Source organism: Choristoneura fumiferana, chromosome 6, assembly GCF_025370935.1.
Source record: "Choristoneura fumiferana chromosome 6, NRCan_CFum_1, whole genome shotgun sequence".
Classification (NCBI taxonomy): Eukaryota; Metazoa; Arthropoda; class Insecta; order Lepidoptera; family Tortricidae; genus Choristoneura; species Choristoneura fumiferana.
This window is the reverse complement of record NC_133477.1, coordinates 11,515,381-11,528,303: the sequence shown is the minus strand read 5'-3', so window position 1 is coordinate 11,528,303 and position 12,923 is coordinate 11,515,381. Positions and strand designations below refer to the sequence as shown.

The window sequence follows — 12,923 nt, the reverse complement described above, 5'->3', positions numbered from 1 at the left end:
GTTAACTCTCCATACTGTCCTAATTTCCGTGTCATTGTCCCTCCCTTTTTCTGCACTGATTAGATTAAGTAGTTCCTGTGTAAACAGACCTGTGTCATCAAGGACTGTCACAGTGTCGGTATCACAAAGACATGGGTGTCCGTTATTCACTTTACAAACAAAGCAAAGGCACCTTGTTCAGCGATGGGCTCGCGCGACCAGAGCGTCAACAATCAACACGTGGGTGATTAGGGTGAACGGCATGCAGTAGATTACAAGAAGCGATCCTTCGGCTGCCGCTCGATATATTTATATAAAACCGAGAAAGAAGTCGCGCTCCCACTCACTTGCGGTCTGAGTGCGTTGCCAAAAGCGATCACCACGCTTGTTTCCGCGCTCGTAAACAAATACACAATAAGTGATATAAAGTGAAAGAAAATGGTGAGAAGTTGCTTATGTCAGACGTGTTGTGGTGTCTCTATGTCTCACAGGTGTTGTAAAAGTCTTTCATCCACTTTATTTTCATTTCTGCATTTATTATAAGTAAGTTTCGCTAGATATTACTGTTTGTCAAAATGGAGTGATTTTTAGTACTTATATTTTTTCTTGATGATAATTAGCAAACGATTTACTTAAGTCTTACGATTTACGGTCAAAGTAGAATTATTAACTTGAAAATATATTTCAATATAGTTTTGTATAGATTTGCTTTTAAGCTCTAAGTCTAAAATTTTCATTTTTCATTAAATCGTTGGAAAATTAGTACCTGTAGATACACGTTTTATTTAATTAAAAAAAAATTTACATGTAATATTATCATTAACGCAGGGGCATCGTCGTAATAATCGATAGATTATCATTATTATTTTGATTAGCTCCGTATTATCTTCCACATTCCACGCGATGTGTTGTTACCACTTTACATAGGTCCGGCACGAGAAAAGCCGAATATTTAAGTAGGTACTTCAATAAAAACAACAGACTATTTACCCGCCAGCAGTATTTTTCATGAAATCTATAGGTACCTACCATCAATATCATTACTTATTACAAGAAAATAGTTAGATGTACTTAAATCCGAATATTATTTTTGGTACCTGATAGCAAGTTACTGAAGTTTGTGTGTGACATTTACCATAATAACATAAGTAAGTATGAGCAGGCAAAGGAAAAGGTTTGGTCTCCTAGTTAACTGCGGAAAAATTAAGTTCGAAATTGAATTTCAACTCAACGCCACTCAACTGTGATTGGCGCCCAAACTTTCAAAATCCATTTTACGACTATTCTGACAATATGTTACATTTTGGGATTCAACAGTAGAGTCGATTTAAAGACACGGTGCTTTTATAAATCCAACACATGTTTATTTAGATAATTATCGGTGTTAATGTATTAAACGCGACATACATGATAAAAATCCAAAAAATTAACATGCTCACGTGTTTCACGATATACTCGTAGGATTGGTTATCGAATATAATTTTTTATCGCGGTTATTGCTCATGAAATATACCTTACTTGACTAGATAACATGACGTACCTACTCACAGACTACCGTTCTCAATCAGGAATGTTTACTAAAGTATGAAACACGGACGTAACAAGGGAGGCTAAATCTTGAAAAGTTCAAAGCATTACATTAATGTTGTACCTATTGGGCGTGTGCTGTCTTATTTCCTGTAGGTACATTGATAAGATGAGCGTTATTTTGTACGTGTGTTTGCGTTGTTTGTTTGACATACTACTTAAACCGTTACAAAATAAATCACTCACTCTATAAAATCCCAAAAACGAGGATAGCTCCTAAGCCTGCGCGTTGTCTCTGTATATGTGAGCGACAAACAGACATGCAGTGTAATGTTAGTAGCTATATCTAATCAAATAACATAATCAATAACATAGGTATCTAAAGTAAGGTATTACGTGAATTACCAATTTTATTTAGTAGATAAGGTGGAACATGACTAAGTCGGTACCTATAGCAAATTGACGCAGCTCGGGTAACAAGACTAATCAGAAACGTATGACATATATATTGTGAATAGTACCTACTATTGTGTATAAATTACATGATGTAAATTTCCTGTTAGAGTCAACAATATCGTTACAGGATAAGACAATTGAACCGGAAAAGAAGATCAAAAAATGTGCAAAATTAGATCTAAATTTTAAATTCTAAAGTTGTGTTTTAGCAAAATGTCCGAGTACGGAATATTGACATTTGCTCTCCTGTACTACTCTACTATAATAATAATAATTCATTTATTTTCAAGAACAACATAGGTCCAAATTTAAATACATACAATTCTAAAATTCTAAGTTAATAAGCAAAATGCAAAATTATATTAATGTCCCAAATTAGGTAATTAATTAAATTTAGGCTATTAATAAAAAGAAAATATGATATCGGTGCACTTTAAACACCATTTCTTTTTACGTGAACCAACATGCAATGGTTCATGTAAGGACAGTCAAATCTATCAGCAATCATGGACAAAATAGTGTTGCGGCTCGCGCGCACTCTGCTGGCCAAGGACGCGCAGCGCCTGCGCACAGTGGTGTAGAAGCAGGCGGTGCGCGCCTCCGCGAACATGCCCGACGCGCTGCAGCGTCGCGCCAGCCGCAACATAACCCTGAACGCGTCGTTGTACTGTACGCGCAGAGCGCTGAGCGACTTGCGGGTACAGCGGGCCCACAGACTGCACGTGTACAACGAAGTGCAGTATGCACGAAATAGAGTGATTTTGATACAAACTTCCCATTGAGATTATGAAAGAAATAAATTAAAGCCATTAACATTAGGGTTATACTTACGAAAATAAAAAGCCGAAAGTTCGAGCATGGTGTCTAAAGCATTGCGAGTTAACAATAATGTATTATTTCACCTCACTAGCTCGAAAAAGCTTTCTATATCCTTCGAAATCTGCGTGGAGAGTCGCTGGAAAGAGTTTTTGAAATTCTAACGTTATCGTGAATGGGTGCCCCGTTGGAAATACATATCGACCGCTTACTTTCACAACCTCGTATCTGGCCACAAAATTGTTTTAGAATCATCTTTATGTTAAGTATAATAGAGTGTTGATTTGTTGTATACAATTCGGATAGATACGAGGTTGAGAAAGTAAGCGTTGATTATTGACGTGTTCACGAAACGTCATACAGTTTAAGTCATATTTAAATCTGTTTTCTTAAGGCCGCCATTGAGGGAATAATAATAATAATAAATCTGTTATTTTATTCTTATTACTAAAAAGTTATTGAGTAATAATAAAGCTCATTTCAGTTTTCTGAAATTATTCCAAATGCGTCTATAATTACAGAACAAACAAGAAGAAAATATACATTAAATGATGAAAAGAGATTCGGAAACGCACCCGAAAAAAAAGCACGATGACACGTTCTGAAACGTGGTTTGTCATAAATTATTTCACTTATAATATAAATGCGTTAGTGTTTTAATTCTTGTTATTATTGTTGTTTTTTATTAATACCAAAAAAAATAGATAACATTTATTTAAATTTTGTCCTATTACATAACTTTTATCGTCTGTATTCACGAAAAATAACGACCAATAGGTAGATATATGGTCAAATTCAGAACGCACCTACCGGAGGGAAAAAAGTTCACACTGTTAATATTACCAATTCTAGTACTAATTATTTTAACTTTAAGTAGGTTTAGCTACTTGCATAAAGAAATGTAAAAGTACCTACTGGCTAACTCACTTATCAACGTCCAACCCAAACCCTGGATCTAGAAAGCTGAACTATTACTTGGACTTCGAAATTCCCTCGTTTTATGGAGACAAGAACGTGAATGTATTTTGAGATATTTCCATGGGATGAGAATTCTGCGATTTAGAAAAAGCCATTGGCATAAGCTAGGTAACATAACCTGAAACTGATTTATAAGTGTTCAATTTATTTTCTTCCATCTAAGTACCTACTATTTTTTTCGCTGTCGTGAGGTGAAAAATTGTGTGTTCCGCTCGGCTGTAAAGTTGTTTAGCATCTCGTGCCTTTGAAACCCTCGACTACGCTCAGGGTTCTTCTTTTGAACCACTCGCTCGTGGTTCAATCCTAGAATCCTTCGCTTGCTCTGGTTTCAATATAAGCACTCGTGCCAAACAGTTACTTTCCAGCCTTGCATAACAAATTTATAACTATTTATTAGTTTACTCGTAAAACTTTAAGTTAGAGAAAATCAAATAGACTTATTACTTCTCCACTCAGACAAATTCAAGAAATTATTAGTTATATACATTCAGTTGAGTAAATAATTTTAATTTCATAAATTGTGAAAAGCACACAATTGTGTAAATACTAAATACCTAAGTAAGTGTTTCGTAAGCTATTCAATAAGGTTAAATACCTAAATAAATTATGACATTCATTATGTAAACTTTCCTGAGTGGATTACATCTGTGTTCAAATACGTAGTTTAAGAACGGACAGAAAACCACTTATTGTTACACAGGGTATTTCGGCAGAGAAACATGCAATGAATGCCTCAAGCTTAAGATATTTAAAACAGTCATCTTTGTTTGTTATGTTTACTAATGTATTGTTGATTCACTTTCATCTTTGTTTACGGATGTTTCTTAATATACCTGCAACTTGCTACGGTCAATAAACTGAAAGCAATGTACGATTAATTATAAATAGGTTCTTTGGGTTAAAGATATCCTGATCTTTTACTTGTACTTAATTAGTAGTTTTTTTTTGCTGATTGCAGTAGTATAATACCGAGTTGTTAACACTTTTATGTACGGTATAATTAGGTGTACCGTACAGTAAATCCCAGTAACGTACCTACCGTAACGTAATTCCGTTATGCTATCACTATGATAACTATCATTAATTAATTTTCCGAAGTCCTTAAAGGTGCTTAAAGTTTATTACTCATGTGACATGTTTTGATTTTAAATTCAAATACCTACAACTACTTTTATCATAATTAACATATCGTACTGGAACCACGAATATCGTTCAACCAGCAGCCTTTGTTTAATGCGACCTCCTTTTTGTAATTTACTTTATCGACAAGGTTTTCAATTAACATATCTACCTACCTATAGATTACATCCAACAGGGTTATCTGTTTATACTTTCCGGAATATCGATGGCGAGTCATGGTCACATCCTTGTCACGACTGCATCCAAAAATAAATATAAAGCTACCTTCTTATATCACATTTGCAAGTCCAAATGACCCTGCGCTGTAGTTTCGCAATAGTTCTTCATAGATGGAATGCGCGAAAAAACCCACTCGCCTTTCTATTCTGACCATGAATCATGTGGAATCAAACGTTGATATAATTTAAGTAATTGAGGCACATAAGTATTTATTGCCATCAATAACATAACTTGGACGATTACCAGAAAGGTTGCAAAGTATTTTGAAAGTAACCCATTAAATTGAAGTCACGTAATAAGTACGCACGTAGTGGTTTGACCTATGGCGTCTCAAGTAGAGGATCGTGGGTTCAAATTCGGGCTAGCACCTCTATATTACATTTGAAATTTACCACAAGCTTTGCGGTGAAGGAAAACATCGCGAGGAAAAGTTCACAACCTGAGAAGCAATTCAATGGTGTGTGTAAAGTTCCCAATCTGCACTGGGACCGCGTGGGAACTACGGCCCAAGCCCTTTAATTCTGAGAGGAGTCTTGCGCCCAGTAGTGGGGCATATAGGCTGGGATGATGAATAAGTACTGTCACCAACACCAACATCTGACACAACAAAGCGTGCTGTATCTGATATGACTAGGGTTACCATGTGGAAAAATGAAATTTCCTGATAAAAATCCTGACATCGACCCAAAAGTCCTGACAACTTGAATAAAAATTTAATTAAAACCAAACAACAAACGTAGATCGTAACTAAAGTTTTAAACAAAAATATTGATTGCAATCTACAGCGTGTATTGTTGATGCAGCCTCAAACTGTAATCAGACGTAGATTTAAGTGTGCTGTGAACCGATTAACTTTTTTTTTTCGAGCAGCAATGTAATGCGTACAATAATTTGATACCAGAAAGAAGCGTTCTGTAACAGCTGTGACGACAACAAGTGCGACGTTTTGAAAAAAATAAAGTAGTATCACATTGTGATACATTACTTGCTAATTTATTTTATTAGGAAAATAATAAGAGAACATTTTGGACTAAATCATAATAAAGTGTGATTATTAGGGCCTTCGCTAACCACCCTTAAAGTTTGAAGTCGTATCAAAATACATGCTGTAAGTATACAACTGTAATTTAATTATGGTTTTGTTTGTAAACTTAGAAATGTTACATTTTTTCTTACGTATTTTCAATGCAATTTTGAAAAAATATGTCAAGACACGGTTCAACTTACGATTATACGAGTGTCAGGAATAGTCCGACTAGTTTCGGTCTTTTCGGAAGATTTGTAAAGTAGGTTGATGGCACTACACGCCACTGTTTCCGTATCCAAGCGAGCAATATTTTCGGGTAGTTGATCGGGCTCTCCGGTGGTCTAGTTGGTAGGACACCTTCGGCGCGTATAGCCACAGGAAGTGCAGGCTCGAGTCGCGTCCAGAGCACATGAAAATCTTTTTCATAAAAAAATAAGTACTTAGGTAGGTATGTTTGTTCTTGAGTCTTGGGTTATTGGGATTAAGTATGTAGGTATAAGATAATACTCGTTACCTAATAAGTAGCCAGAGGCCACATAGCAACCGCTTTGCCTAGTTTGAGACAAAGGCTACGTTCGCACTGTGCGGTCAGGTGCGCGGTTTTAGCGCACTGTCTCTTTCTCAACTCTAAAGAGGGACGGTGTGCTAAAACCGCGCGGCTAGCATAGTGTGTTCTTGCACTAAGTGTTAATTATCTCATGATATTTAATTATTTATCAATCACTGTGTAGGCACTTATTGAATAAAAATGATAATACTGATTTACCACGATCATCGTTAGATAGAATCAAGTTTCCTCTTTATCACGGCCGTATCGCGCATGCATGCTCTCAGAATCATTTTAATTAGCACTTATAATCATTGTTCCAATTATTACTATAATTATTTAGGTAGAACCAAGTAAACTCATAGACAAATTAATTGCATCTACCTATACCTACTTCTATGTATACCGGAGAAAGGGCTATTGCAACCGATATTAGGTATAGGGTATTCCAAACTATCCTTAATATAGGTAGTGCCACGAGAGTTGAAGTGAATGATTACACTCACAGCTACATAAACAACTGATTGCATAAAAGGTGAATGAATAAAATGAATGAGTGAATGCCAAAATCCCGCTGTCATTACGTGACATGTTCTTATGTGCGTGACCTCAACTCTAGTGGCACTACCTATAACTTTAATGTTACTTCGAGTTGGCCTTAGTTAGGTACAGTCAGCAGCAGAAGTAGATGAGCAGTTACGATGCTCAAAATGATCTACAAACGAGTCTAGGTTCTGCCAAGGTAATAAAAGAGTGTTTAGATAATTTTGAGCAACACAACCGCTTATCTACTTCTGCTGCTGATTGTAAAAAATCCCTACCCCACTTATATATTTTGGACACTACCTCTTAGACTTGACTACAAAAGGACTATAATAATAATAATAATAATTAAATTCATTTAATCAAGTAACATTACGACTCATTTTGTTAAACAATTTATCTTAACCTATGTTAGTAAAAATTACAATAAATAAAATAAAATAAAAAACCCATTACTGAAAGGTCTTCCTTGTTTAAATCTTTGTAATGGCCATCGCTCCCTTCGTGTGGCAATACGCCATTTTGCTCATTTACGCGCATCTGGCGCCTGTTCCGCTCCGGGAGAGAAGGGAAAAGGCTAGTTATGGCTATGGCGGCCGCCATTTTGCAAGTTTTACCACATTTGGCACAGGTCTATGAAGGACAATTTAAACTAGTCTTCGATTTATAGAAAAACTTAAATTTTACTGCTTTTATGTAATAAGCGTAATAAAATGTAGCATTTTAGATGCTTAATTAAGTAAGCTACCATATTGCATACGGTAAATATGTATAAAGTGTGAAAATAAAACAATATTGTAAAGTAAATATATGGTCATTGTATTTTTTCCAGTTTTCGATACATAATTAATAATAATCTACCATAATTAATAAATTATACTTTTTCTCATTATTTGTATTTTGTTTACAATACTGCCCTAATTTAAAACATACAGTCATAAAATCACCTCACTCCATACATTTTTTTAGCAGTAGGAGCATTAGGTACTAAATGTGGGCTTTATCAGGCGGCGTCCCGCCGGTGTTATAAAGTGACTCATGTTTCAAGATTAGTTCTGAAAGAGACGTGGCTGTTGCAGTGTAGTCTATCCTTGTTCTATAATTAAGCTTCAGTATAAGTTAGAGCAGTGCAGAATGCTTATTAGACGCCTAAATGCACGTTTAAAAAAGTCCTTAGCTACTCTCCCGGAGCAGCAGGGCTACTACGAAACTCGAAACTCGAAGTTCGTGTCGTGCGGTCCCTCTGACACTTATACTATTTAATACGAGAGCGAGAGGGACGGTATGATACGAACTTCGATTTTCGAGTTTCGTAGTAGCCCTACAGGCCGGCCGCCAGACGCGCGAAATAATTATGTGTCCTGGAACGGAACAGATGCCACATACGCGCTAATATAAAAAATGACATCCGCCATAATGGGTCTATTTCTTTTTCTCCCAGAGCGGGAATTTGCCACACGAAGGGACGAAGGGAGTTTTAACTTCTTCACAGAGGTCGCCTTGACTGACTCGGAGGTCCAACAACCTTTGTTAACTTTAAAAACCGACTTAACCAAGGTGATCTACTCGTAGGTACAGATACTCTACAGAAACATAGGAACTGCCATGTGGTTGCAGTTTTAAACCGACACGGCTAAAAAAGAAGATGAAACAATTTTCTTGCATTAATTTTCCCTCTGCATCTTAAAGTGACCTTGGAAAAGTAGAGCCAAAGATAATAAAAATTGTGTTTTGATCTCATCTTTCTCCGTAGTTTAGAGAATTCAGTAATCAGAATGATTGTTGTATTTTTCAGAGCGGGGAACATGTCAACGTGGCCTTCGACCCGTCGCCGGAACAAGCGTCGAACGGGATGCCGCGACCAGAGGCCGGCCCACCACCACCCTACTTAAAACCACCATTAGAAGATAGTAAGGATGAAAAGGTAAGCAGCTTATATGCATTGGCGTGCGGTCAATTTGGAAAGAAAGAAAGAAGAAAGAAAGAACGCGAAAGAAAGCTACGACATATATTATGTAAACTATGCCGACACAAAGAAGTACAATAAAAAGTAAAAAAAAAATTTTTTTAGAGTACCTCCCATAGACGTAAAATGGGGGTGATTTTTTTTTCCTCATCCAACCTTATAGTGTGGGGTATCGTTAGATAGGTCTTTTAAAACCATTAGGGGGTTGCTAAAACGATTTTTCGATAAATTGATTTGTTTGCAAAATATTCAACTTTAAAGTGCAAATTTTAATTGAAATCGAGCGCCCCCCCCCCCCTCTAAAATTTAAACCAGTGGGTGGAAAAATTTGAAAAATTCAGGATGTAAAAGTTTATCAACTTACAAGGAAAGCTAAAATGGTTAAGATTTCTTGAGAATTATTAGTAGTTTAAGAGTAAATAGCAGTCTAAGGTATAAAATATACCTAAACTTGGAATATTCCGTACCAATTACGAAATTCCTTAGAAAAATATTACTTATTTTTTTCGTAATGGCTACGGAACCCTACTTCGGGCGTGTCCAACACGCTCTTGGCCAGTTTTTTGTAATTTAAGCTCATCGTAATTCATACGGTGAAATGGAACGGGTGATGAAGCACCAGGACTCCTCAATAATGAACGTCTGTGCATCGGAAAAAGCAATTTTTCGTAAAAGGTGACGAGCAGTTGACATTAAATTATTGTATCTTAGATCTTTTACACTAAAAATCGTAAAAAAAATTAAGTAATTAATAATAATTTAATTAATTAATTAAATTATTATTAATTACTTTCTCAGCCATAACACTACTATGAAAGAAGGTAAATTATATTACCAACCTTCACACTAGTAGTAAGTAGGGCATGGATACCGGTATTCGGTATTACCGAAAAACCGGGATACCGGTCATTTTTCCCCTCTTTTAATACCGGTATTAAATATCTACAAAACCGGTTTTTCGGTATTTTGACTTGTGCTTAAAATAGTAATAGTCGACTTTAATTTCAAACAAGAAAGCACTTTTAATAACTTGTCTTCAGACTTATGGCTTTTGAAGTTACTTACCTGTTAATCTACTTTCAAATTTCAGATTTACCGCGCACAAGTTTACTTTGCTTATTTGTAGTGTAAGCTTTCTCGAAGTTGGACCTACCTAACTGGACCGTTTGTCCCAGGTATACATAGTCGTCAACAACTTCGAGCGCACAACATGGACATTAGTTAGACATGACTTTCGTCTTGCCGATGTTCATTTTTAGGCCAACTCGGTCGGAAACTGCTGAGGTCGGCGAGCATAGCACTGAAGTCTTCCATGGTCTCAGCCATGACTACAATATCGTCGGCGAATCGAAGGCGAGTGAAGTACCCGCCATTAATGTTGATGCCTCGTCCTTTCCAGTCCAGAACCTTAAAAGCATCGTCCAATGAAACGGTGAACAGTTTCGGAGCGATCACATCTCCTTGTCTGACTCCCCGCTGCAGAGGAATAGGCTTCGTGCTCTGGTCATGTAATCGGACGGACATAGTGGCGTTTTTGTACAGACACTAGACACTTCAACACTTCGATATACCGGTAGTCAACTGCACCGCTGGAGAGCCTGCATCACAGCCCAAGTCTCGATCGAATCGAAGGCTTTCTCTTAGTCCACAAATGAAAGGCAAAGGGGGAAGTTATACCCTTCGGTCTTCTGTATAACCTGCCGCAACGTACATGTGGTCTACGGTACTATAGGTTATTGGAAGCTGGCTTGTTCGGGAGGCTGGAAATCGTCAAACCTGCTTGCGAGACGATTTGTGATGACCCTGAAAAACAGTTTGTAAACATGGCTCAGAAGTGAGATGGGTCTATAATTCTTCAGCAAGGTGTTATCACCTTTTTTGAAGCTGAGCACCACCACTGTCTTCTGTTCCCCCATGCTTTCGGTGTTCCCCCTTGGTGGAGGACGGAACTAAACGGCGTCTTAAAGTCCTTAAGGACTGGTTTACTACCCGCCTTCAAGAGTTCGGCTGTAATTTCATCGTCACCCGGGGCTTTGTTATTCTTAAGCTATTTGAGGGCCATACTAATCTCGTACAGGCTGACGTCTGGGATGTCTTCGTGATAGTGTAGGGTTAATCTAGCCCTCGGGTCTTTAGCTAGATTTTCGACGGGTGTTCGGGTTGTCGTGTCGCTATCCATAAAACCTCTCGTTTTCCCCCAACAGCTCAGGTTTGGGTGAAATGATTCTGCCGTCGTCGGTCTTCAACTTCATTAACCGGCTTTGACTTACAGACAGATCTCTGGTAAACACCTTAGAGCCTCTGATACGCTCAATAGCCTCTTCAGTGCTATTTATTAGTATTAAATCGGGCGCTTCAGAGATTTTGAGATCTGCCTATTCAACTGCTGATAGCGACAATTAAGCGTCACCAGAAGACTGTAGCAGCATCTCACGCCTCACCTGCATGAGCCTAAGGCCAGAGCGCGAGAGCTTATTGGTTCTAGTACGGCGGGTTTTGAAGAAGTTAGATCCGATCGTATGGACAGCTTCCACAAACCCGTCGTTGTAATCGTCCACGTCGCTACCTAGGCATTCGAAATGGTTTTGAAGTTTGAGCTGAAAGCTCTCGGGGTTTTGGAGCTGAGCTGGTTCCGGGCGGAGCATAGATTTCATCAGTAGAGACCTTTCAAGCTTGAACTGGATATTTAATGAGCCTCGTACAAGCGAAAGAAATTATGCGAAAATTTGGTTGGGAACTAATAATCGGTGAAACAATTTTCACCGAAGAATTAGAGAATCCAATTCCATATTATATAAGTATTAGTTAACAATGAGGGCTATCGCGAGTGAATTCGCCGCTAGAGGCGCTAGTGTAGCGTGAGGTCTCCGAAATGTCAAATTTCATAGTTTTTGGGTGAGCTACGCGGGTTTATTTATAATAAGATTTTTTTTGTGAATATTTTGCATAACCTGAAATTAATTATGGCAATTATGCGTTACGGGGCAATGAATGTCTGTGTTTTGAGACAGTTTTGTCTTTCGGAAACTTTTGTCCTCCCTTTTTTTCCGAACAAAACGGGACTAAGCAACACTGTGGTTGCTGGATATTTTTATGGTACGGTTTTAAGTTGTTTTAAATATGATTTTAATCTAAACTTTGTTTTAACGGCCGTAATAACAGACTCTGAAAGCCACACTTAAAAACCTCACGCAACAGTGCGCCATCTAGTGAGACAAAAAACGATAGCCCTCATTAACAACTTAAGTTTTTTATTTTAATACTTGCTCATTAAAAGGGAAGTTTATTCAATCTTGCTTTTCATGTAATATTGGTTATATTTCAACGAAACAACAGACTTATACAGAAAGAAAGAAAAATAAAGGGAAAATATGGAAAATACCGAAAAATTACCGAAATACCGGGATACCGGTTTTCAAAATTTGAATACCGGAATAATACCGGTATTGCCATCAAGCCCAATACCGCATAGCCCTAGTAGTAAGGATGGGAAACCTGACACATTAGTGTGAAGGTTCGGAACCTCTTGAGATAAACACAAGTGTTACATCCTCTTCAGATAAATATCGTGACGTAGCCGTGTTCCAACCATAGTTTGTCCAACTGCTTTTCGCCGGAGCTTCGCCCAAGGGCGGAACTCCTCTTTCTGTGTTTTTTGCCCTTGGGGCAACTGAAGTTACCTAACTAACCTAACCTACCTATTTTTGTATTGAAATATAATATTT

General features: G+C 37.5%; 1 protein-coding gene across 2 annotated transcripts in view; it reads left to right on the top strand.

Moving 5' to 3' along the window:
* The first annotated feature begins 309 nt into the window (after nt 1-309).
* The window catches only part of LOC141429065 (sodium-dependent nutrient amino acid transporter 1-like), a 32,710-nt gene continuing 20,096 nt past the window's right edge, over nt 310-12,923 (top strand). Inside the window, exons 1-2 of one of the 2 annotated variants that reach the window (XM_074089235.1) lie at nt 310-420; nt 9,028-9,156. In XM_074089235.1, coding sequence (XP_073945336.1) covers nt 418-420; nt 9,028-9,156 — 132 coding nt within the window. In that variant the 5' untranslated portion in view covers nt 310-417. Of the gene's footprint in view, nt 471-9,027; nt 9,157-12,923 lie in introns of both variants that reach the window. The other variant, XM_074089234.1, reaches the window with a different exon arrangement.